This window comes from Dermacentor silvarum, chromosome 10, assembly GCF_013339745.2.
Source record: "Dermacentor silvarum isolate Dsil-2018 chromosome 10, BIME_Dsil_1.4, whole genome shotgun sequence".
Classification (NCBI taxonomy): Eukaryota; Metazoa; Arthropoda; class Arachnida; order Ixodida; family Ixodidae; genus Dermacentor; species Dermacentor silvarum.
In genome coordinates this window covers 6,229,241-6,251,763 of record NC_051163.1, presented here as the reverse complement: position 1 = coordinate 6,251,763, position 22,523 = coordinate 6,229,241, and the positions used below count along the sequence as shown (strand labels likewise).

At 48.6% G+C, this 22,523-nt stretch overlaps 1 protein-coding gene across 3 annotated transcripts in view; it reads right to left on the bottom strand.

Annotated features, from left to right (window-relative positions):
• LOC119466215 (probable E3 ubiquitin-protein ligase RNF144A-A) overlaps positions 1–22,523 on the bottom strand; it is a 39,998-nt gene that overhangs the window by 3,914 nt on the left and 13,561 nt on the right. For all 3 annotated transcript variants that reach the window (XM_037726696.2, XM_049657271.1, XM_037726695.2), the window contains exons 2-8: positions 14,174–14,565; positions 5,121–5,222; positions 4,972–5,032; positions 4,102–4,214; positions 3,429–3,520; positions 1,718–1,862; positions 850–939 (exon numbers count right to left, since the gene is read on the bottom strand). In XM_037726696.2, the coding sequence (XP_037582624.1) occupies positions 850–939; positions 1,718–1,862; positions 3,429–3,520; positions 4,102–4,214; positions 4,972–5,032; positions 5,121–5,222; positions 14,174–14,536 (966 nt within the window). In that variant the 5' untranslated portion in view covers positions 14,537–14,565. The remainder of the gene's footprint in view (positions 1–849; positions 940–1,717; positions 1,863–3,428; positions 3,521–4,101; positions 4,215–4,971; positions 5,033–5,120; positions 5,223–14,173; positions 14,566–22,523) is intronic.

The window sequence follows — 22,523 nt, the reverse complement described above, 5'->3', positions numbered from 1 at the left end:
AGAAACACTGCCACTAGAGGGGTCACTGTTGGGGTCAGCATAAGGTTCCGGTGAGTGTGTGCTGACTGGTCAAGTTCAAAGTATCTGGCGAAGGCCAATTTTAGGATCAAAATAACAAAAGCTTAGGCCCATAAGGATGCATGGGCACCGGCCGGGACCTTCAGCCAGGATCAAATTAACAGAAGTCTACAGTATACATAATGGCGTATGGAGAAACAACGGTGATAAGATGGGATAAACAACAAGAAAAAACAATGTCATCCATTCATTCCTTTCTTGTTTCATTTCTTTCCATTCATCCTGTATTCTTACTACTGCTGTTTTCATTTGCCATGCATGCAATAACATGCACTATGTGTGGAAGTCATCACACGTGTGACCATGGCCACATTTCACAGTGGTTAAGGATTCATTACATGGTTTTTATGTTTGTTCTCTGCGTGTTTGTACCAATCCATTGTCTGCAGAAAAACAGAGGATGGAAAGAACGACAGGAAATTGAGCTAGTTGGTTGGGATTCATGTTACGAAAAGTTAGGTGTGCAGACACGGACACAAGAGGAAAGCAGACAACACAAACGCCGCTCACAGACACCAGCGTTTGTGTTGTCCGTTTCCCTCTTGTGTCTGCATGCCTAAATCTTTTTTGTAACAAGAGGATGTAAAGACTGGATTACAGACATGCACTGCTTGCGAAATTCTTGGCAAACGTTTTTATGTATTCAGCTGCTTATAAGCATTGAAGAATGACACACTTGTGGTGGTCTTGAGGTTTTCAACAAGAGAGGGTGCCATCCATCTTGCTACCGCAAACACTCCTAGAGATGGCAGCATGTGTGACATCACGTACCTGAGTCCTGTGCCAGACGACAGATGCCCGTGAGTGGCCCAGCTTGTTCTTGCAGGGCCCTTTGTCATAGTGCCGCAACAGGAAATCATCCTGGGGGGCAGAGAGAAAAGGCTGTATTAGATGCAGTCAAGGGCTAATGTTTATTTATTCCTCCTGTCTGGGTTCACTCACAATGTCTTCTAGAGCAAATAATGTGCTTCAGCACTTGTGTCCACATCTTCCTTCATCATCGCTTTCAGTGCGCTGTTGCTTATTTGCCAAATAATGCAGTTGGAACTTAGGCAATGCAAAACCCAAAATTACAAATGCATAAATTTAATAGAAGGATGGCAGCATATACAGAGCACACACAGTTAAGGGCCAAGTGCAACAAAATTTTGGGCCACGTAAGAAGCCTAGGCTCAGAAGTGTAGATAAAGAGCCTTAAAATCTTATGCCTCAAAAACGAGTGGATTTGTCATGAAAGGCTAGCAGAAGTAGGCGTTTTTTGGCGCTGAAACGGGGGGGTTGTGCCATTACCGCAGTGACGCACAACTGATCGAGCAACTCCCCAGCATGACCTCTGAGATTGGGCACCAAATGCAGCTCCCTGCGGTGCGCTGAAAAATCTTGGGGGGCGATGTGCTGGTACTTGCATCATAGCTGCTAACCACTAGGTGCACACGTCCGTTTAGGCGCTATTTACATCCTGCTAATAAGAATCATGCAGTTACCAGCCCTGCAGATTTGCCAAGATTGCTTCAGCAGTATATAATACTCATTTATAACCAATTTAGTCAAAGTAAAATTTCGTTAAAGTTGGCCTCACAAAATAAGCTCTACAAGCAACGGTCACAATCTAGGTGCAAGGCGCACCACCAGCACTCACGTCGAGGGAGGCAAGGCAGTACCAGCAGAACACGTGTCGACAGCGCTTGCACATCATCTGAGCACAACCTTCATCCCGCTCAATGGGAATGCGACACCGTGGACAGCGCTTGATCAGGCCAGATTCTTCGCCTGGCAGGTTGGCCCTGTAGTGTTCAACAAAGAGAATGCTCAATTCCCCTAGCAAGGTGTACTAGCACTAACCATGTAGATAGAGAATGTTTCATCCTCAATCATCAACCGCTCGTAATACATGTGCCGTCCCAGTATGGCTGCTCTAGCATTCACTCGTGTGAACAGGCAGCAGTGAAGGTTCAGCCAGGAAGTTATTGAAATTTTTTACTATGAAAAAATAACCTTTAAAATTTTATCTCATAGCTCACTACAACCTTTCCAACTGACACGGTGACAAAAAGTTAGAAAAAATAATGTTGAAGAGAACAGGTAACATTTCATTTAAGATCTTTCGCTTTATTTTGCTCATTTCTGACTGTTCATTGAACTATTGGCAAAAATTCAATCACAGACAAGTCTAATACAGCTGGAATATGCCGAATTATCAGGCTCACCTGCATTTTTTTCAGTTACCCAATTTAGTCTCCAAAACATACACTTGGGATAATGCTATCTGTAAGAACTGGCTACATACAAAGTAATGATGCCACAGTCCCCTGTTACTTGTAACAAGTGTTCCGATTAGTTTTTTCTTGTCCATGTTTAATTTATGTCAATGGTACATGCTACAAACCAGTGCAAAAACAAATCAGTGTGTAAGTAAAACAGATTCTCCATCATAATATTCCTTGATGGTGTGGGCAGCGGCCAAACTTCTATAGAAGGTCTGCAACATGGAAAAGACATTGTAACTTCTTATAGTGACTAGCAGCACAACACAATCTAGTGAGCTGGGAAGGCAGTTACTAGTAGAATGTTGTGCTGTTACGACGCCACTTGGTATGAGTTATTGGCACAAGTGTCCAGTCCCACAGAACAGGTCAAAGCTGTGCATTTAGAATGCACTCCAGCATATAAGTGCACCACTAGAGTGGCCTGCGCCGGGCACCCGCAACCGATAAAATGACGGTGCATGCATCATTGATTGGAATGTCATCTCATGTTCATTCAAGCCCAAATTATACAGGTGCTAGTAACTCTTATGGCATCTTCATGACTGGTTGTTTCAGAGCTCTCCAGTAGTGCGGCAAGTTTGTGTAAGGCAGCATTGAAGCTACCCTGCAAGATCAAGCAGAATCTAAGATAGTCAGGCTTTGTTATACACTCTGAACCTGGCTTAGTCTCATAATAGAGACTAGTTGCTGCCTTGCATGACCCTTGTGGTGCTGCTGAAGCACTTCAAAGTAACCAGTCAAACATTTCTATCAGGCGTAATGGAACAACAGCAGCTCTGTCTGACCAGAGCAGACCCCCCCCCCCTCCTACAGGCACTACTTTAATATCTCTTTTTCCTTGAAAATGTACTGTGACAAAGATGAAAAAGTATCTAGGCTGCCTGCACTGGACTGTGCAGCGAAGTTGCTCTGTAGTCTCCAGAAGCCAACCATCTGCCATTGACTACTGCATGGATTTGAACTTAATTGCAGTTTATGTTTTGAGTGAAGTGCCTGGCTGTTTCTTTCCCACATCTAGCGCTCAAGCAGAGATTCTCCTAATGGAGTACAATGTTTACAAATGCAGGTACAAGATGTGCTCACAATTCATCTTCAGAAAATTGCCTCCGGAACTCATCACAGGACTGGTATGCATGCCAGCGCTCCTTGCATGAGGAGCAGAAGGTGAGCTTGCACTGTAAAAAAGAAAGTGGGAAAGTTTTCATTGAACAGATTTAAAGAACAATGTTTGACAGATGCATGGCTAACTGGTCCCTAGGAGAGCTGCAGCGAGTTATGCTTACATTTACTTGAGCCACTAACCATGTTTGCTTCTGAATGTGAAATATCAATGTAGGGAAAGCATGTGTAAGCAAGACCTCACATAAGCTCAAATTCCCCCTTACAAATGAAGCACACACTTCAAACCAAGCATACCTCGACAAACACATTGAGCTTCACTGCAGAGAACCCTGACAGTCACTTCGATTTTTCTTTCCAAAGTGCTTGAGAGGTTGCATACACCAACACTCATTGGCTCAAAGCACTGTCTCGGGCAGTCATGGGCAGTCCAGAACAACAAATAGAAGAAATCCTATTAATGCAGGTGACAGAAGCAGATTAGTGCAATTATTAATTGAAATTCAGATTACTTTTTGGAAAAATATAAACTAGGTTGCAGCTGTCCTTCTGATACAGAACACCAATAAAATTTATCAGGTGCACACCTCATAAGCCAAAACAGTGAGGTCAGTGCATTACCGTGAAAGCACCGTACCTTCGAACAGTGGACAGGCGATGCTTCACAATCACGCAGTGGTGGGAAGACACGGCAGATGCTCTCACATCCTGGACCAGGGCACCAAGTTTGGTTGGGGTCCATCTCCACATCTGCACAAGAGGGCACAGTTGCTTGAATTACATCCACGCTATGGGCAGGGCACGTGCATAAGATAATGCACTCCTGGTAGCAAACAGATTTATGCATTGCTGATGCATTAATTAGAAAAGCCACTCGGAGCATCATACAGGGGCTCTGCTGTACATAAATTCATTGTAACACATTAGGACACTTATCTATTTCAGGCAGTCACTTCATAATTGCCAATATAATGAATTACTGCCAATATATACGGAGTCAACAAGTATTAAGGGACTTGCGATTGTACTTGAGCTACAAAATAAATTATGGGCAAAGTGTGCAAGAAAAAAGAAGTGCTGGAAAACAGCTGTCTGACTGAATGCTAGCTGCTCCAGATATGGTCTTGTTCCGATAGGTGAAACGTTTTTCAGAACTTGAGTGTGGAGTCTGCATTTGTGAATGTAATTAAACTCACTGGAAAGTTAGTTAATTTAGATGTCTTTCACGGCTTTCTTAATAGAGATTGCAATAAATGTGCTAAACCTAGATTTTCAACAGGTTTCAACAAACCTAAGTTTCACCTGAATAGATTGCAAGTTGCAAGGTAATGCAAGGTGACCACGGGTTTCTATTTATTTTTTCATTGTACGACTGAATGGTGTACACGGAGCATGGTTCTCTTCAATGGAAATGTGTGCAAGTCTGTCATTAAGGCTGTGCAGCTGTTACAATGAGCTTTTGCCCATAGTTTATGAATGCGTACACGCATAAAAAACAAGTGTATACCTCGGTTAAGCTTGCATCGGAGGTAAAGCTCTAAAACATCCCTTTCGACAAGCTTTTCAATCTGTAAGAAAAAGGAAAATAAAATAAGCACACAAAAAAACATCAAAATATGCTATGGCATATATTCTGAATTGAGGGAGGTGCCTCACCTCTGAAGACTCAAAGACACCTCCACTTGGGCACTTGTCATCAGGACATGGTATGTACGCATTGCCATCGCGAATGCTGACGGTCAGGTACTGACGTGTGCACTGTAACACAAAAACAAATTCCATGTCATGCCTTTGCACAGTGTTTTTCTTCTGAGTGGACACCCATGGTGCATCACTAGGGAAAAATAAAAAGAAAGCTGCAAGAATGTGTGGACAAGGGTTTTAAATAACATAAGCAGTGTTCTGCCCAAGCAAGCTTTTCAATGGACCTATCACACAGAGTCATTCAAGGTCTTGTTACAGGTATTTCACATACTCGTACGTGTGAATTTTCTCATCACTCTGAAGCAAGAAACCTGCAACCGAATATAAATATTTTATCTATAAAAACTTCATAAAGGTGAGCAGTTTTCAGGGTGCAAAGTTGAATTCAGTTCGACCAATTTTAAAAGCACTGTGAGCCTGAAATGGCACAGCCTTAACTATCAGATCATGAACGGAACAGACACTTGCACTCGGCTACAAGGTAAGCAGGAAAGGAAAATTCCAGACAGTTTTCAAGAACAGGCCAGATACAGGAAAAGGCTTTATTTTCCTTCTGATATTGCTTTGCTTTTTCAATTTCTTTGAACCTCACAATGAGGGATCACTCAAGCTGCAAGCAGCTTATACCTCTGCCCCCTCCATTTGCTTGTAAATGGGCCCAAATAAAAATGAAATGATGACAAGTGCACAGAAACAGAATAATACAAGAGATAAGCTCAGAGTACGCCCAACCCCCCTAGTGTACACAAAATACCGGACTCAGGAAAAAAATGTACTGCCCCCACAGCCTGGAATGGCAACACTATGGTTCACTGCAACTTTTGCTCACGCATTAGAGTGAAGCTCTCAAGTTCCTGATCATGAGCCTTATGCAGGCTTCAAAAGATTTTATGTTGAACAGTGTACAGTTTTGCAATAATTTGCTGAGCAGCGCAATTAGAAGATAATCATTGCCTAAGCTGATTGCACATTCTACTTGGCAGGATGACACACATGCATTTTGCACAATTAGCTCTAGAAATGAGAAGCATTTACTATATGCAAATTCAATCTTGTGTAAAAAAAATTGCCGCTCAGAGCATTACATATTCGTACGTACAGAGGGATACATTCCGCTGTCCTAATTTGGGAATTTAACCCGGGACCTGTCTTCTGCTGACCAGGAGGCTAGCAGAAGACAGTGAGATCAAGAATTAATTGAGAACTTAAAGCGGTGGAAGATTGAAACAAATGAATTTTTCTATACAGTTCCGAATACCCAACAGACCAGACCTATTAGGCTGAACTACATTAGGTCTCAGGATTGGCAGGAATATTTCTTCAACAGCTCGGACTCAGGAAAATTGCTTGAGGACATTTCATGGGTTCTTTTGTATTGTTCCGTGCACTTAGTTTTACAGTACCTGAAATGGCCATTTTTCCATATACGAAACTTCCTACACCGTATATTTAGCAAAATTTATTTGAATAAATGCCCAAGACGCGCACATTGCCGTAAGCTATGCGAGGAAATGCATTCAAAGCGTCGGTGATATGAATCGCCCGTGAAAGGCACCGTAGAATAAGGACCAGGCTATACGGGATACTCATCGCCAAGTCGAGGCAGATTTTTCAACGCGATATCTATCGTATATTTGTTATCGGGCACACGCAGTACGTGCGCACCCGCGAACGTCGACAGCCTTGCCCTCGTTATCACTGAAAGACGGACAACGGTCAACTTGGGCGCGAGATTTGCGGTCGGCCGCGCCTGTTTCGCCACCTACGAGCCTCGTCGTCCAACGGACCGCGAACGCTACCGAAGCGGGCCTCGTGGCAGTGCAGTCCGTACGGCGAGTGCTTCGCGATCGTGTCCTGATCGGCGGTCAACCCTGGCCCCGTGGCCCCCGACTTCGTCTACCCCTCGTCGACAATTTTCCGGCAAGCAGACGTCGCTGAACTGCGACCACGCGTTTCATCGAGCGGCCGTGCTGCGAGTATGTATGGACATCGCGAAGCGACCACTGCGAGTGAAGAAGCGTTCTGTGCTGCTGCAGGCCCGCATTTTGACTTATCTGCCTAACGTTAAAGTCTGGAAAGACTCTCCAACGGATCGCCCTCATATCCACTCTGTTGGACATCAGTGATGGTTTTGTAACGCGACCGGCTGAATTTGAGCATAGATAGCTTTGCGTTACATTGCCATGGAAACAACCACATGAAGCCGCCAACAACAAACCTGCCGCAAATACATAGGTGCACTCGAGAGCGATTCGGCAGAAAATAAGTAATAAAAAGTTGTCGCAGTTTCACCTGAAAGGCGAAGCATCAATTGCGATAGCAAATTTGTAGAGAGCTATACGGAGTAATGATATTAGCTTTATCAGCTGTATAAACTTGGACATGCAGCAGCACCGGCAACACGCAGAACTGTTGTCGACGCCGTCGGCGTTTTGCCGGCCGCGTTCGCTCAAAATGCGTGCAGCGTTGGTGACTGTTGCCGGAGCCTCTGATATAAATAGGCACTTGGTGCCGCAGCTAAACGTCGCCTCCCTTCCCTCCCCCCCTCCCCCACGGCCTCTCGCGCGTCGGAAGAAGGCGCGTTTGCTCTACATATATGGTGATTGTAAAGGTGGAAAGAGACGCCTACTTCTGCAGCCCTTAAGCGAGCACGGCGCAGAACGCGCGTTTGTTCTCCGCCGTGCGTTCACTCCCCGTGAAAGCGCGCGCCCCTCGCGTCCTTTCACTCGCACATACAGCGTTCGGCGCGCAGCGACGATTTCATCTCCATTGACGTCATACGGAACCTCACGGCGACGGCAGAAATCTGCTTATGAGTGTCCATATAATTGCTATCGCAATAAAATAGACAGTTTTAGTTTAGCGTTAGCGTAATAGCGGGGTTACGGGAAATAGCGTTACCGTTCCGCAAACGAACTTTGCAGAAAGAGAGTTTTAGTATAGCGTGATAGCGTAGTTTACGTGCGGGACGCTATTCCATTACGCTTTGAATTTTGCATACACAGGGCACCTAATTCTATGTGTGTGTGCGTCCGGAAAGTGCGATAGGCAGCGCAATGGAAGCCAGGAGCGCGTTGTATTTTTACTTCACATGTCCGTCGATCGGCAACGAAACAGACAAGCAGTACAAGCTATAGTACAAGCTGTCTACCATAGCCTCCGAAATCCTCCCATCTCAAAGGCCATATGCCGTCGTCGCGCCTATCTCCCGACTTTAGCGACAGATGGCGCTCGCATCTCAGGAAAAAAAATTTCTCGTTAGGCTTAGGCGCGTTCGAAACGAGAAGCGATCTCGAAAATTCCTCAAGATTAGCCATAACACTCTCTCGGCGAAGCGGCATGAGACTAAGCAACGCAGTCATTTGCTACGAACGAATTATTCTACAAAAACAACGCCAAATTCAGTTCGAAGCGGGCGACCGGGACCGCCGCCATGTTTTACGTACACTACGTACACCACGCTAACACGGTAACTCTGAGGTGCGCACGGTAAATGGTATGGGTACACTCTAGTATGGGTCGGTTAGCGTTCTGCGCATGTGCACTTCGATCCCGACGCCCGCTATTCCGGTAACCACGCTAAACTAAAACTGTCTAATGACATCGCACCGGAAAACGTTACCGATCCAAAAACAAAGATGTGGCTCCAAAGAGATGAAAGGAAAAAAAAAAAAAAAATTGCCCCCACCTCCCTGAAGGGGATCGTGAGGAAATGCGAATGCATTTCTTGCGCCGAGAGTACACGGCGTAGTAATTTTAATGGCGTAAATTAATGACGAGACGAGGATTTGTACCGTAACCATTTATTTACACATTCATCAGCACCTGTTTGTGTTGTCATTGTACCTGACGGCCATAATCACAGCCTTGTGATCGCTAAAGTGTACAGTCAAAGGGTCTTTGAGAAGCATGCGCACGTCACAGTTTCGGGTAAAGGCGAGATCAATGCAACTTCCGTGAATGGTAGTCGGACACTTGTCGGACTCGGCGTAGGCACACTGCATAGAGTACTTTGTCCGCATGTACTCCACCAACCACTCGCCGCTCTTCTTTCTCACGTCCACGTTAAAGTCACCAACCAAGACGACGGGGTCAGATACTTTGGAGCGCACACACACACTTTCCATAGCCGCGTCCAGTTGCGCGGCAACGGCGTCACGAGCGAGGTTGGGCGCGAGGTACACGGTCACCACAAAGACTCCGTCTCCGGTGTAGGCAAGGGTGTAGAAGTCTTTGTACGGAGACGTGTCTCGAACGGGCGAGGTGGCAACGGCATGCGATATGAGGTTCCCATACACGTTAGCAACGAGATCCGCTCCTCGTCTTCGGGCGCGTCTTCCAGCCACAGAATGACGTGCACGTCATTCGCTTCGCAGCCTTGTCTTCCGCTTCTTCTCCTCCGGTTGATGATGACGTTGAAGCTACTGCAGTGACGTCACCTCCAGCGAGAGGTGTAATGCTCGGGTTGGATTGTATTACACTTCTTGCTAGGGGTACCGTTGCCGTCAGACATTCGCCTTCACCGACTCCTGCCATCGCCTTGAGAGGCGCCCAGCCAGCGAACGGTGAGAGTGAGGCGCGCGCTTCACTCCATTTATATATACGTGCGAGCGAGCGAACGGGAGAGTGGGGCGCAGGGAGGAGAGAGAGCGGGAGCTCCGCCGAGTTCCCGCGATGCTAGCGCCCTCACACGCTAGAGCGCGCTCATCCTCTCCACTCACTCTCCGCTACTCCGCCCGCACCACGCCTCCGGTTGCTAGGGGCGAGGATAAGCGCGCGCGCCCGCAGCTGTTGCTATGGGAGAGGGAGTGAGAGCGGAGAGATAACACCTGCCGGCGCGCGGACACCGACAGACGCCTGAGATGCCCCGACTGAAATGCATTCGCATTTAAAACAAAAACAAAGATCTTCGTAATAGAAAAAAAAAAAGTGATTCAGACAGAGGGGAAAGTATGCAGTAGCCGTGTGTTCTGGTACGTGCGAACTGCTTGCACCGTTTGTCTTCTGAAGCTTTGGTTGGAAGTCTCCTTTCGTTCACCCATTACAATAATAGACATTTTTAGTTTAGCGTGGTTACCGACCGGAACAGCGGGATTGAAATATGCATGCGCAGACCGCCAGACGACCCATACCGTTTACCGTGCGCAAGCTATTTCTCAGAGCATAGAATATATAGGAGGCTATGCTCAGAGCAATGCTCAGAGTTAACCGTGTTAGGTAGTGTTAGCGTGGTTTACGTAGTTTACGTAAAACATGGCGGCGGTCCCGGTCGCCCGCTTCGAATTGAATTTGGCGTTGTTTTTGTAGAATTCACTTCGTTCGTAGCAAATGACTGCGTAAACGGCTTTTGCTTAGTCTCATGCCGCTTCGCCGAGAGTGTTATGGCTAATCTTGAGGAATTTTCGAGATCGCTTCTCGTTTCGAACGCGCCTAAGCCTAACGAGAGAAAATTTTTTCCGAGATGCGAGCGCCATCTGTCGCTAAAGTCGGGAGATAGGGACGACGGCATATGGCCTCTGAGATGGAAACATTTCGGAGGCTTTGGTAGACAGCTTGTACTTGCTTGTCTGTTTCGCTGCAGATCGGCGGACATGGGAAGTAAAAATACAACGCGCTCCTGGCTTCCATTGCGATGCATCTCGCTCTTTCAGGACGCACACACACACACATAGACTTAGGTGCCCTATGTATGCGAAATTCAAAGCGTCATGGAATAGCGTCCCGCACGTAAACTACGCTATCACGCTATACTAAAACTCTCTTTCTGCAAAGTTCGTTTGCGGAACGGTAACGCTATTTTCCTTAACCCCGCTATTACGCTAACGTTAAACTAAAACTGTCTAATGGTGACTAGCCCATTACAGTACAAGCGCTGCTATCGTAGAGGCAGGCGGCTCATCAGTGGCAGAAATCGCACGCGCCATGCGGAGGTTGCGGGTTGGGCTCTCATCGGCGGCAAAAAAAAAAAAAAAAAAAAGTTGTATTCCACTTTTTCGTGAATATTTCTACATTTCAATTACAGAAACACGGTTGATTTTTCCCACGCTTTTTTTTTTTTTTTTTGGCTTCACTGACGGCTGGTGATGACATACTGATGGTTGTCACTAATGAAAAATGAAGCCCCCATGTTTCCTATTTTCCTTGCCATATAGAAATTCGTAAGAACTACACTTGCTTCACGCTCTGACTTGTTCATCAATATTCAATCCTCCTTTTATGTAGTATTTTCCCAGAGGTCGGTTTTGGGTGGTTTGGCGCAGTCAAACAGTTTTCATGGCTCGCGTGCTGAACCGGCAAATGCGGTAATACTAGGGTTAGTTGGCAGGCTAGACTAGGACTGGTCAGCAGAAGTACTTCTGCTTGTTGGTGGCGATATCTCGTCAAGTTTTGTTTTACAAGCGTAGCTACTTGCCTGAATTGGTCACGCATGTGTTTAACCAAAGCGCAGCTATCCGACTGTATTCTGCATATGTATACGCTGGCGTAAACGTGTCGGCGGAGACATAATCTTTACGGATACACTGTAGCTTTTTCGACGTGCACAGCGTCACATATATATGATGCCTTGTGGGGCTTTACACGATGCCGTCAAGCAGCGCCACTGCCGTCGTCCGGTATTCCACTGCAGAGGGGCGTACCAGCGCACGTCTGCGATATCCCAAAACTTTCTAATCATGTGACGGACACCCGCACACTTGCTCCGCTTTTTTGCGACAGCAACGGCAATTAAGGACCGCAGAATTCACACCGGCAGTTAGAGGACGCCATCGCCGAAACGAAGCACGGGAATTCCGTCACCACGGAAATCCGCCGGTGAGAGCGATGCTGCAGGGGCGTATCGTAGGACGCGACTCCGCGAGCGTTTGACGTATACAGAACGACAGGGTAGTACAAAGAACGCGATTGATCAAGGACGCGCCGATGGCCGCGAAGCATCGACACAAGCCATTCTTCCTTTCTCTTTCGAAACAGTAGCTCGGGACAATGGAAACAGCAGCAGCAAAACTGCACGGCACCCGTCAAGGGCTTCCCCCGCTTGTTCCGTGACGTCGCCTTTAGCAAAGAAACGCCCCGCGCGAGCGATTACGGAACGTTTCGAGAAGGTTCTGGAGTGACTGATTGACCAGCCAAGTGAACGTAGATCCTCGGTCGCTGGATTTAAAAGCTTATCCAGCGGCCGAGGTAGATCAATAGCTGCGATTTTACAGCACTTGTAAATCTCGTCGTTGTTGCACTCTGACGCCTCTGAGCCTCATCCATCCATCTTGCTAGATGGATGGATGAGGCTGAACCCTTTAAATCGGGCGGTGGCACACGCCACCTAACCGTAACTAAAGGGGCTTTAGCCGGATGGATGGATGGATGGATGGATGAGGCTGAACCCTTTAAATCGGGCGGTGGCATACGCCACCTAGCCATGGCTATTAACATAATTTGTACTTTGTGGTGGGTGAAATTTCACCCCTGCCTTAATTTTATCCACCAATCAGATAACCTCTGTTTGGTTATTTCTACCCGCTTAAAGTCTATTTAGCCGTAACATGCACCGAGCGCCATCACGTGGTCAAACTGAAGAAGGCGACACCAAGACTGTGTTCCAATACTCGCCTAAGACAGCAAAGTAGACGGCTAAGTGGACAGCGGCCATCTTAAGTCTCGTTCCAATTCTCACGAAAGCGTCAAAGTAGACAGCTTCACGAAGACAGCGTCGAAGTCAGAAACGATGCAGGCTACTTTCCTGTCCAAACAAGATGGCGGCTGATGCTTGTAAAGCCGAGAGGAAGGTCATCTGCGCCAAATAAACGTAGACGTGCTTTCCTACGCCCTAAATGTAAGTCACATCGAATTTTTCATAGGTTCGCAGGCGCAAGGACTTAAAATACAGAAATAATGTGTGCTTTCTCAACTTTTTTCTTGTCGCCGCGAGGTGGCGTCTCATCGCAGACGCGTCTTTCATACGTCATCCAGACGGTTTCAAACTCGTTCCATTACTCGAAGCTGTCTTGGCTGTCTCCTTAGCTGTCTACGTAGACAGTCTCCGATGCTGGCCAGAAGATTCCGCATGATCAAGTGCAATTGACATCGTCAGCACAGTTGTTTGGTTCCTTTTTCCATGGTATTATATCGCCAGCTTTATCGCGAGTGTTTTACCGTGCGGGATCCATTAGGTTGCGCAGTCGTGGGATGCGCTGAAGCTCTGGCAATATGACAATAACCGGGTAAATCGTTTCGGTGTCACGTGGGAAATCTCACGTGAGAATGTAGTCGCTTCTCGCTGTCATTTGGTCCAAGCGTGTCACTGTAGATGTTGCTGAATTCAATGTGCCAATGAGAATTTGCCAATGAGCCAATTTTTTTCGTGCAGTGAATCCGTAAGGCATGCAGCTTCTGCAGTATCCGTGTGTATCTCATTACTGCACAAAGCTCGTAACGCTAGTGACGCCTAAACACGACGTTGTATATTATGCGCATACGGTAATTCCCATCGGCATAACGGTGCAGGGCAATGTATAAGCGCACGTATTTCCTTACAACCCGGATCAGATTGGGCTTTCATACTGAAACGCTAGAGCTAATTAAGTGGTAATGGACACAGCAGCACTATGTTCGGCGTTTTTAAATTCTGGCATTCACTCGATTCAGCTGCCACGTACGAGCCACGATGACATGCATGCATGCATATGCCTAATGAAACAGCCGTTCTCTGGATGTTTGGTATTGTACTAGTCGAAACTTAGTACGGAAATCTCAGAAGCTCGCAAACGCTGCCACCTGGCGCCGGCACACGTGCTTAGCGTGCGTTGCATAATTTCGATAATATCATTTAGACGTAGGCGTATAAAGCCAGGCACGTTAATGCGGCGTGAGAGGAGCTAGTGCTCCTCAGAACATATGCGAGATCTCTGAGCCCATGTGGAGAACACTCACAGTTCCGGTAAAATTCACTGGGGTACACTTTAGTTTCATCAACCACGACGACGTCAGTGCGAGAGGAAGCGACTTACCTGGAGGCAGAAGTAGCATCCGCAGCGCGTCATTCGGTACAGCGCCGACGACGGCACGACGGTCAAGCAGAGCCTGCACAGCGCCAGCAGGGGCCGCTGGGACGCGTCGTCCGTCGCACCTTTAGGCGCGGCCGGCTGCTGCGGGTCGCCGAGAACATCGTAGACGCTCAGGGACCGCTGGGCTCGGTGCTGGGGTGCCTTGCAGCAGGCGCCCGAGTAGGTGTGGGACTTTGGCAGCGAGGCCAGGGGCAGGGAGTTGTTGCCGGACGACGAACCGGTGGTGGCCGGCGTCTTGCGGTCCCGCGACCGAGACACCAGCCAGCGGAGCAGCGAGCGCCGTTTCTCGCGGGGCTGTTGGGCCATGGCGGTACGGTACGCGGGCTGCTGGACACCTGCACATGCAGAGACGTGTGGTCACGAGCTGCTCGAAGGGCGCTATCATCCCTGCTGTATAAATGGCTCCCGTATAGGAACAGGCGGACGCCTAGCTATATACAGGAACGCTATACCTACGAAAGAACACAGCCCCTCCGACGCTCCTTATATTTTTCTTCAGGGGTGGGGGAAGACTCTCTGGCGTCGGCAAGACTTTACGTCCGCTGTTCGTAAGAATGAGCTGCATGCCACTTTGTCCAGACGCAAACGTTTTGGCGTCTCACTGTGCACACCCAGTCTCTAGAGCGCTCAACACTTTCCAGCGTATAACGACCGAAAAAAGTGAGCAAGTTGATAAGGATTCATGTAACTGAAAGACCGAGTAATAGCACAGCGCGTAATTTCTCCAATCGTTCTACGAAGCTAGGCGGGGAGGTGGCACGAGTCCAGCACTCGGAGATATGGGATAAATAACTTTCTTTCAAGCTCATGGAGTGCATATAGGCTGTGCGGCGCCTTTTAATGCGCTAGAGACTCGGTCCACCGGTTTCCTTAAAGTGTTTCAACGAGGCTTCTCAGAAACGTGTCGGCCCGTCCCCTCGCAGCCGCTGTCTGAGGGGCGGATAGATGATAGAAGCGAGACCATTGGAGCCACCTCAAAGAAGACGGTGCAAGCGCGTTTGGAAATGTTGCTGGCACGCTTCCCGGTTCCCACAGGCGTGCATCAGCGGCGACCTTCGCGAGGTCTACTCGTATTGCACCGACGTCTTCGCCACGGTTCTCGCACTCTGCAGCTGCTGGGTTTCAGAGTCACTTCCGCGTGCCGCGTTACAACACGTTACGCCCCGGCAAAATGCATGCACGTACGAATTACCACACAGCCGATACGGCAACGTTGCATGGCTAAAGAGTTGCAATGCGGGCGTGGCATGGCAAGCAGACACGCGGACGCACGCGGCACTATTTGTGTGTGTCTTTACATGTGTTCGTGCTTGCCCTGCCAGGTAAAAAATTTATATTTAACCAAAGCGCTCAGAAGAGTGCATTCCGCTTATCTGCTGGCGTGACCACGCCGGCAACAACGTAGACACCCCAAGTAATAAGAATAAGTTACGTAACAATAACAATAAGAAGCAAAAATAAGTTCTGGCGTCCTATCATGTCGCTCTTGTGTTTCATGTCACTTACTTTGTGGCATAAATATTTTGTTAAATAAGTACTGTTGTGGTTTTTTTCTTTCTTTTTTTTGCTTTTAAGGGAACAAGAGAACAGTGTAAGCACGTTCATAGCCTTTGCTAGAAACGGTTAATGACATGACGTTAATGACGTTAGATACCGCCGAAGTACACGAACTGTTCCGGAGACGTTATACTATTCGGTCCCATACCGTGCACCGTCTGCACCTTCCAGCTAAAACATGCGCGGCGCCTAGCTGACCTAATCAGTGATCACGATTGTACCATGCCCTCTCCAACCAAACTCACAGGCACGCAGCTGTACACTCCGAGCCGCGCCAAAGCGGCGGCGCCGTCCACACAACCGTGCTCCCGGCGAATGCACGCCGAACCCTCTCGGACTGCGTTGAAAATTTTCACACGGGTCATTTAATGCAACGCGCGTCTCGAAAGACGATCCCGGGGCGCCGACTGAATTCAGAGACACGAGAGGATGGTATACGTTCCCAGGAGATCCTGCCGTCCGGCAGCGGGCGCGTTGTTGGCTTCTATACTAGGTTCGTGAAAAACAGCGCATAAGCGATGGCGCGCTGTTCAGGGTGTACCAACCAATGTGGTTACTGCACGTTGCCCTAACGAGTTTCGCGCGGGAACAGATCATGTACGATACGTGGGACAATAAATCGCTCGGGTTGCCTACGACGTAACGGGTCGGATAAGCAAAGCTAATTGTGCTTTGTATCTACTTTGATTTAATTAATCAGATGAAACTCGAACTGACGGAACGTTTGACTTTCGGATTCTCCGAAAGCTAGAAAGCGTTGAGCGACCAAAGAATGATAACGTGAGAAATGAACGCATCACAACAATCGAGTAGCTTCAAAATTTTGAAGCTTCCCTTCTTATCGTTCAATCGATGGCCAGTGGCGCAATTACTCGAACTTTCAGGGGTGTTGTGATGCCGCCCCTTGGCGACGCCACTGTCGTGACCGCGTATATCCCGTCGGGTAGTTCGCAAAAGGCCTTTGCTAAATATACGCCCGGCATGCGCGCGCCCCTTATCCGTGTGCCCATCTCGCCGCGACCCAGCTCTAATCTCCGCCACAGCTAAGCCGGCTGCGGACGCAAACAAGCAAATGACGTCCATAACGGTCCCCAGACAACGGCACCTGCGGACGCGGGCAATGCAACACTCCTTCACGTTCGAGCAGCACGACGCTTCCACGAAGCAACACTGCTGCAACGTTCGCGGTTTTTGTGCGCACTCCAACGCAGGCAACAACATTGACCTAGTTATAAGTCGTTCAGGGCGCGGGTCGGCACAGAAGTCTGCGAAAACGGTACAATTATAGCGCCAATGCATGAACTCCGCTGGCGTGTAGGCGACTGGGTGAACTGCGCAGCCTCGGAAACGTATGACACGCGAAAGCTGATGACTGATTGGTAAAGATAAACGTCCGTGCTGTCAGCTTTCTATAACCTCTGTAGTAGTAATCTGTTGTTTATATTAAATAATTAGATAAATAGAGAAAAAGGAAGGCAAGGAAGAATTGCTACTGACCGCAGTAACCGTCTAGCGCAGTCTGCTGAAACCTCAACCGCGGTCAACAGTGCGTGAGGGAGAGGGGAGTAAACGGACAGGGAAAGAGTAAAAAAAAAAGAGCTATTTACATACAGGCAGGTGTTTTTGCGCAGCAAGTTGCACGAACCAACCATATATAGCATGCGAAAATAAGCAAGACCACTGTCCAAAGCAACAACCACGGTAGAGAGCGCTGTCAAAGTAGAGAGCGCTGTCAAGCCACGGTAGAGAGCGCTGTCAAAGTTGGCCACAACTTCACCACTCGGTGTGAAACACGACGAGCGTTTTTACATTTCGCGGACGGGAATCGAACCGACGACCTCGTGCTCACAGTCAGCGATTCAAACACGAACACAAACGTGATGCAAAAGACAAGCGCTAACTTTGGCAGCAAATACAACCTTTGTCCGTAAAGTTCCGAGACTGAGTCCATTAAAAAAAAAAAATCGTTTAACATTGAAATCATTTGTGCAGCACCCCTTCGAAATAGTCTCCCTTGCAGTCTATACACAACTTCCAACGCTTCTTGAGGTCTTGAAAACAGTTGGTAAACGCTTCTTTTGGCAGGGCTGTCAGTTCCTTTGTCGTGGCTTCTTGAATGGCTTCCACGCTTCCCATCCACGCTTACCATCCAGAGAGCTTTTAGGACTCTCTTCACACGAGGAAACAGGAAAATATCGCATGGGCAGAGGTCAGGCGAGTATGGCGGATGGCGAAGTACAGTAATGCTGTGCTTGGCGAGAAATTTTGTCACGCTGAGAGCAGTGTGCGGCCTTGCGTTATCGTGGAGAAGGCTCCATTGTCCAGATGACCATAAGCAATTGCCATAAGTCAGGGCGACGGCGTCGCAGTGCATCACGCATGTGTTGGAGCACGCGGATATAAAACTCCTGATTCACCGTCTGCCCTTGTGGGACGAACTCGTGGTGTATGACACCTCTGGCATCGAAAAAAACCATCAGCATCGTCTTTGTTTTGGTCTTCTGTCGCCGCACCTTTCTCGACGCCGGAGAGCTTGTGGACCGCCATTCGGCGCTCTGCCTCTTTGTTTGAGGATCGTATTGGAAACACCATGTTTCGTCTTCAGCAATGATGCTGTCGACGAATGCAGCATCCTTCTCTGCCTCGGAGAGCAAATCGTCGCTCACTGATGCCCGCGTGTCCTTCTGGTCCTGTGCGAGGGAGTGCGGGACAAGTCTGGCATTCAGCTTTCGTTTCCCCAAGTTCTCACGCAAAATTTGATGGCATGTTGTCTTACTAATGTCGAGAGCATCCGATAGCATGCCGACTGTAATGGTGCGGTCTTGCTGTACGATCTCCCTGATCCGAGCCACGTTGTTTTCATTCCGTGAGGTTGCAGGGCGCCCCTGCCTTGTGTCGTCTTCCACCGACGTTCTCCCCGAAACGAACCTCTTGTGCCACTCGAAAACTCGTCTCGTTGCCGTAAGCGTCACGAATGAGTTCATACATGTGTGGCTGTCTTGCCAAGCTTCACACAGAATTTTATGTTTACACTACAGTGTACTAGAAGATTCTAGTACACTGTAGTTTACACGCTGTTCGAGGTGGACGTCCATCTCTCCACATTCACTCACAGTAGAATGCGCAGACGACTAGTAAAAACGTATTTTTTCGGCATGTAGTGTCATCTAGCGGCTGCCACAGCAGTTAACCACGGTCGCCTGGATCGGCAGGCGGCCGCGAGTTAACATAAATACCGCCGCGCGCGCCGATCCAGGCGGCCGCGAGTTAACATAAATAGCTCAGGTTAGCCCGAAAAGATGGCGCTACACATATACGCACCAACATTTGTTTTGGGGAATCATTTCTAGAGAAGAAAATAAATCAGTCTCGAAACTTTACGGACAAAGGTTGTACTATAGTGCGAGATAAAGTGTTGCTGAAATGCAGACAGTTGCGCCGGAGTGTGCAAAACAGCCTAAATGGCGCTACATTCGCGGTGACGGGGTACAGGAAAAGGACTATGTCGGTGAAGGTGATCGAATGTCGTTAAAATTGAGCTGATGTGCCGAACGAATGAGAATATCAAGCTTGACGCGGCTGGCAAGTCATCGGACCAATATATTGTTTCTGGGATTTTACGTTCCAAAACCAGTTCTGATTATGAGGCGCACGCCGTAGTGGAGGGCTCCGGATTAATTTCGACCACCTGGGGTTCTTTAACGTGCACTACAACGCAAGCACACGGGTGTTTTTGCATTTCGCATCCATTGAAATATATATCGCGCTGTTTCTTCCGCTCTTGTTAAAAATATATATATATATATATATATATATATATATATATATATAATATAGTCAGGGTCGATGTTGTATTCAGTCTTATATATATATATATATATATATATATATATATATATATTCAGGGTCGATGTTGTATTCAGTCTTTTTTTTTTTTAATCTAATTTCTCCGTCGGCGCCTCTTCGTTATCGTAAACTTGCGCTGCCAAGGTTCGCATACAGACACCAACGACACATGCAAGCGCCTCTTGTCGCCACCATCTACAAGACCAGTAATTATTAAGGTGACAAATTTCTGTTTATGGGCGTATAGAATAAACGAGTTGCGAGTTACAGCAGACGTCGAGAGTACGGCTCCAATTACAGCACGGACTGCACACGCTCAGTCTGGCATGCGGGCTAACAGAATGTGAAGCGGACGCCTTCCGCGTTACCTCGCGATCTGATCCGCAATACAAGGAGGCGTGCTTGCCCTGCAATGCGGCCGCTCAGCGTGTACGTGTGTTCGTGCACTAGTCACGCACGCCGGGCCGCACTGGGTGAGATGCGATCACGTTGCGTTGGAGAGGCCTGGTCCCGAAACACAACATGGCTGAATTAACCCCGTGGAGACGCTTTCCTCGCTGCAAAAGCCATCTTCGTTGCGAGACAATCCGGAGCTACGTACCGCGGTGCTTTTCTCCCGCGGTGTTGCGCGCGCCTTGGCAACCGGTTTACACCCTTAAAAGTGAATAAATCTGTCCATAACATCGCACCCTTACACCCAAATAGGGGCGCAATGGTGTGGGCTATAGACCGTTTTACACCTTTATTCACTTTTAAGGGCGTAAAAGATTTTACACTGTACTCTGCCGAAAAAAAAAAAAAGCGTGTTTTCAAGTTGGCTCAGCGTACGAGATGCCATTTTCTGCGCTCTCTCTCTCTCTCTCTCTCTCTCTCAAAAAAAAAAAAAGCGTATCGTGCCTCAAGCACATGTATTTACACTTTTCCGAGTACGGAGAATCCGACTCGTAAATTAGATTGTGCGGGCTTGTCGTTGGCCGCATACACGGCGGCTCGCCATTGTTTTTGCTGCCGGCGCCCAGTGAGGAAAGCCGGAAGCTCGCTAGGATCCCCTTGCGAACAGCAAAACGGTCTTCGATTCGTCATCACAAAGCAAGCCGTTCGTCGGAAGGTGTACGCGTTCTCGGGCTCCTGCGGAGAAGAAGGCTGTCGCGCTCCGCGGGGAGTGTTCGCGGGCCAACGCCTGTCTCGAGACTTGAGCCTCAGTGTGCGACACTGTTGCGGTAGAGGCGCTTCTGCATACATATGAGCGTGTCTATCGACCGGGTAGCGACGGACAGACAAAAAAATACCCCCCAAGTACTCCGTACAGATGGTTAACCAGCGAAGTAGAAACGCGCGGCCCCGGTGTTAAGCAGTGGGTCATTCCGACGCTCTATTGAAGCGTTTCTCAATTATTGGTTACATGTTTGTGTTTCTAGTGGAACGCAAGCGCCAATGGCGGGCGGATGCTGCTAACCACGACGCCGAGCTAACGGGAGATATCGAACGCATGCGACAACGGCGAGCCGAGAAGGCGGCGTTGCGGGCAGAGCAGGTATAAAGCCCCTTTAAGCAGGTACGACGCAGAGAACGACGTCACTAACGGCGCTGCCAATGGCGCGCTCGCTTGGGTGCGACGTAGAGAACGACGTAACTGACGGCGCAGCCAATGGAGACGTTTAGCGAAACATGGGACGAACGGTTTTCCGTTTAGCTGAAAAAAAAAAAAAAAAGTGCCCTGCGTGCGAGATGCGGCATCCGTGCTGCCACGGCGCACTGGTGCATGGTCGACACTCGAAGTTATCAAACGGGAACGGGTGCATCGACCAGACAGACCCTCGCTCAGTCCGCTTTTTATCGGGCCTGCTGCGAGGTACGCCGAAGCCGAGTCTCCGCGACAGACACTTCCTCGCGAAGGGGGCCACACGAAAAAAAGGGAAGACAACGTGCAAGAACCGGTCAAGGAAGCGACGGCGCGCACCGTGGGTCACGCTCGGTGGTACCGGGCGCTTCCTTGCACACATGGGAGGCACGCACGAGCACCTTCGGTGCGTGCACGTGTTACACCGCACCGGTGCAGGGCAGCCAGAACTGCCTTCTTCCAGAATGCACGAAGCCGCCGCCGTCCCGATAACAGACTGGGTTATCTTCTTATGGCTTCGACGGCAGGCGAGGACGGACGACGCATCGCCGAGCCAGTGTAGACGGCACGAGAGACTGATTTGCAGAAAGGACGACTGATGCGTCACGTTATGCGCGGCGCATAACTTGCTCCGTCCGATTGGCAGCCCTTCCCGCGGGCTCTCGCGTTCGATGACAAGACGCGCCGGCGCTGTAGCATCACGTCAGCACACGATGTTCACGCAAACGCCCTCGATGAACCGGACAACCAAGAGCATATAGCAGCTCCACCACTGTATCTCTTCAGCCTTCCCCCGTCCTTTCCGCGTACCCTCGAGATCGGTGGAATTCACAAATGACGATGTGGTCAGATCGCCAGGGACTGAGACGACAGAAACGTATGAGGTGCGTAAGCCTTCGGTTCACCAAAAGAAGATTTTAAGAAGAGCCGCTTATATGCCTCCAGCGAAGACACATTTGCGACTACCGCTTCGATCTGCTTCTCAAGTTAATTTAATCAACAAAGAAGTGTCCGAGTCGTGGCCGGTATCTGACAGTTCAGTGAGGGGACATTTCTGACGCGTTTACGCAATTCATTGAACTGCATCGTTGAATCGCATCACTGCATTACACCATTTAGCGTACTACATGTTACCGTACGCACCGACAAAACGTATTATCATCATCATCATCATCAGGCACGATGTATTCTCTTCGCCAGGGTGGTCACTCAGGAGAGTTGCGTCGTCAGCACCATCGTTCGCTCATGCGCGCGTCGCCGCGAAATATC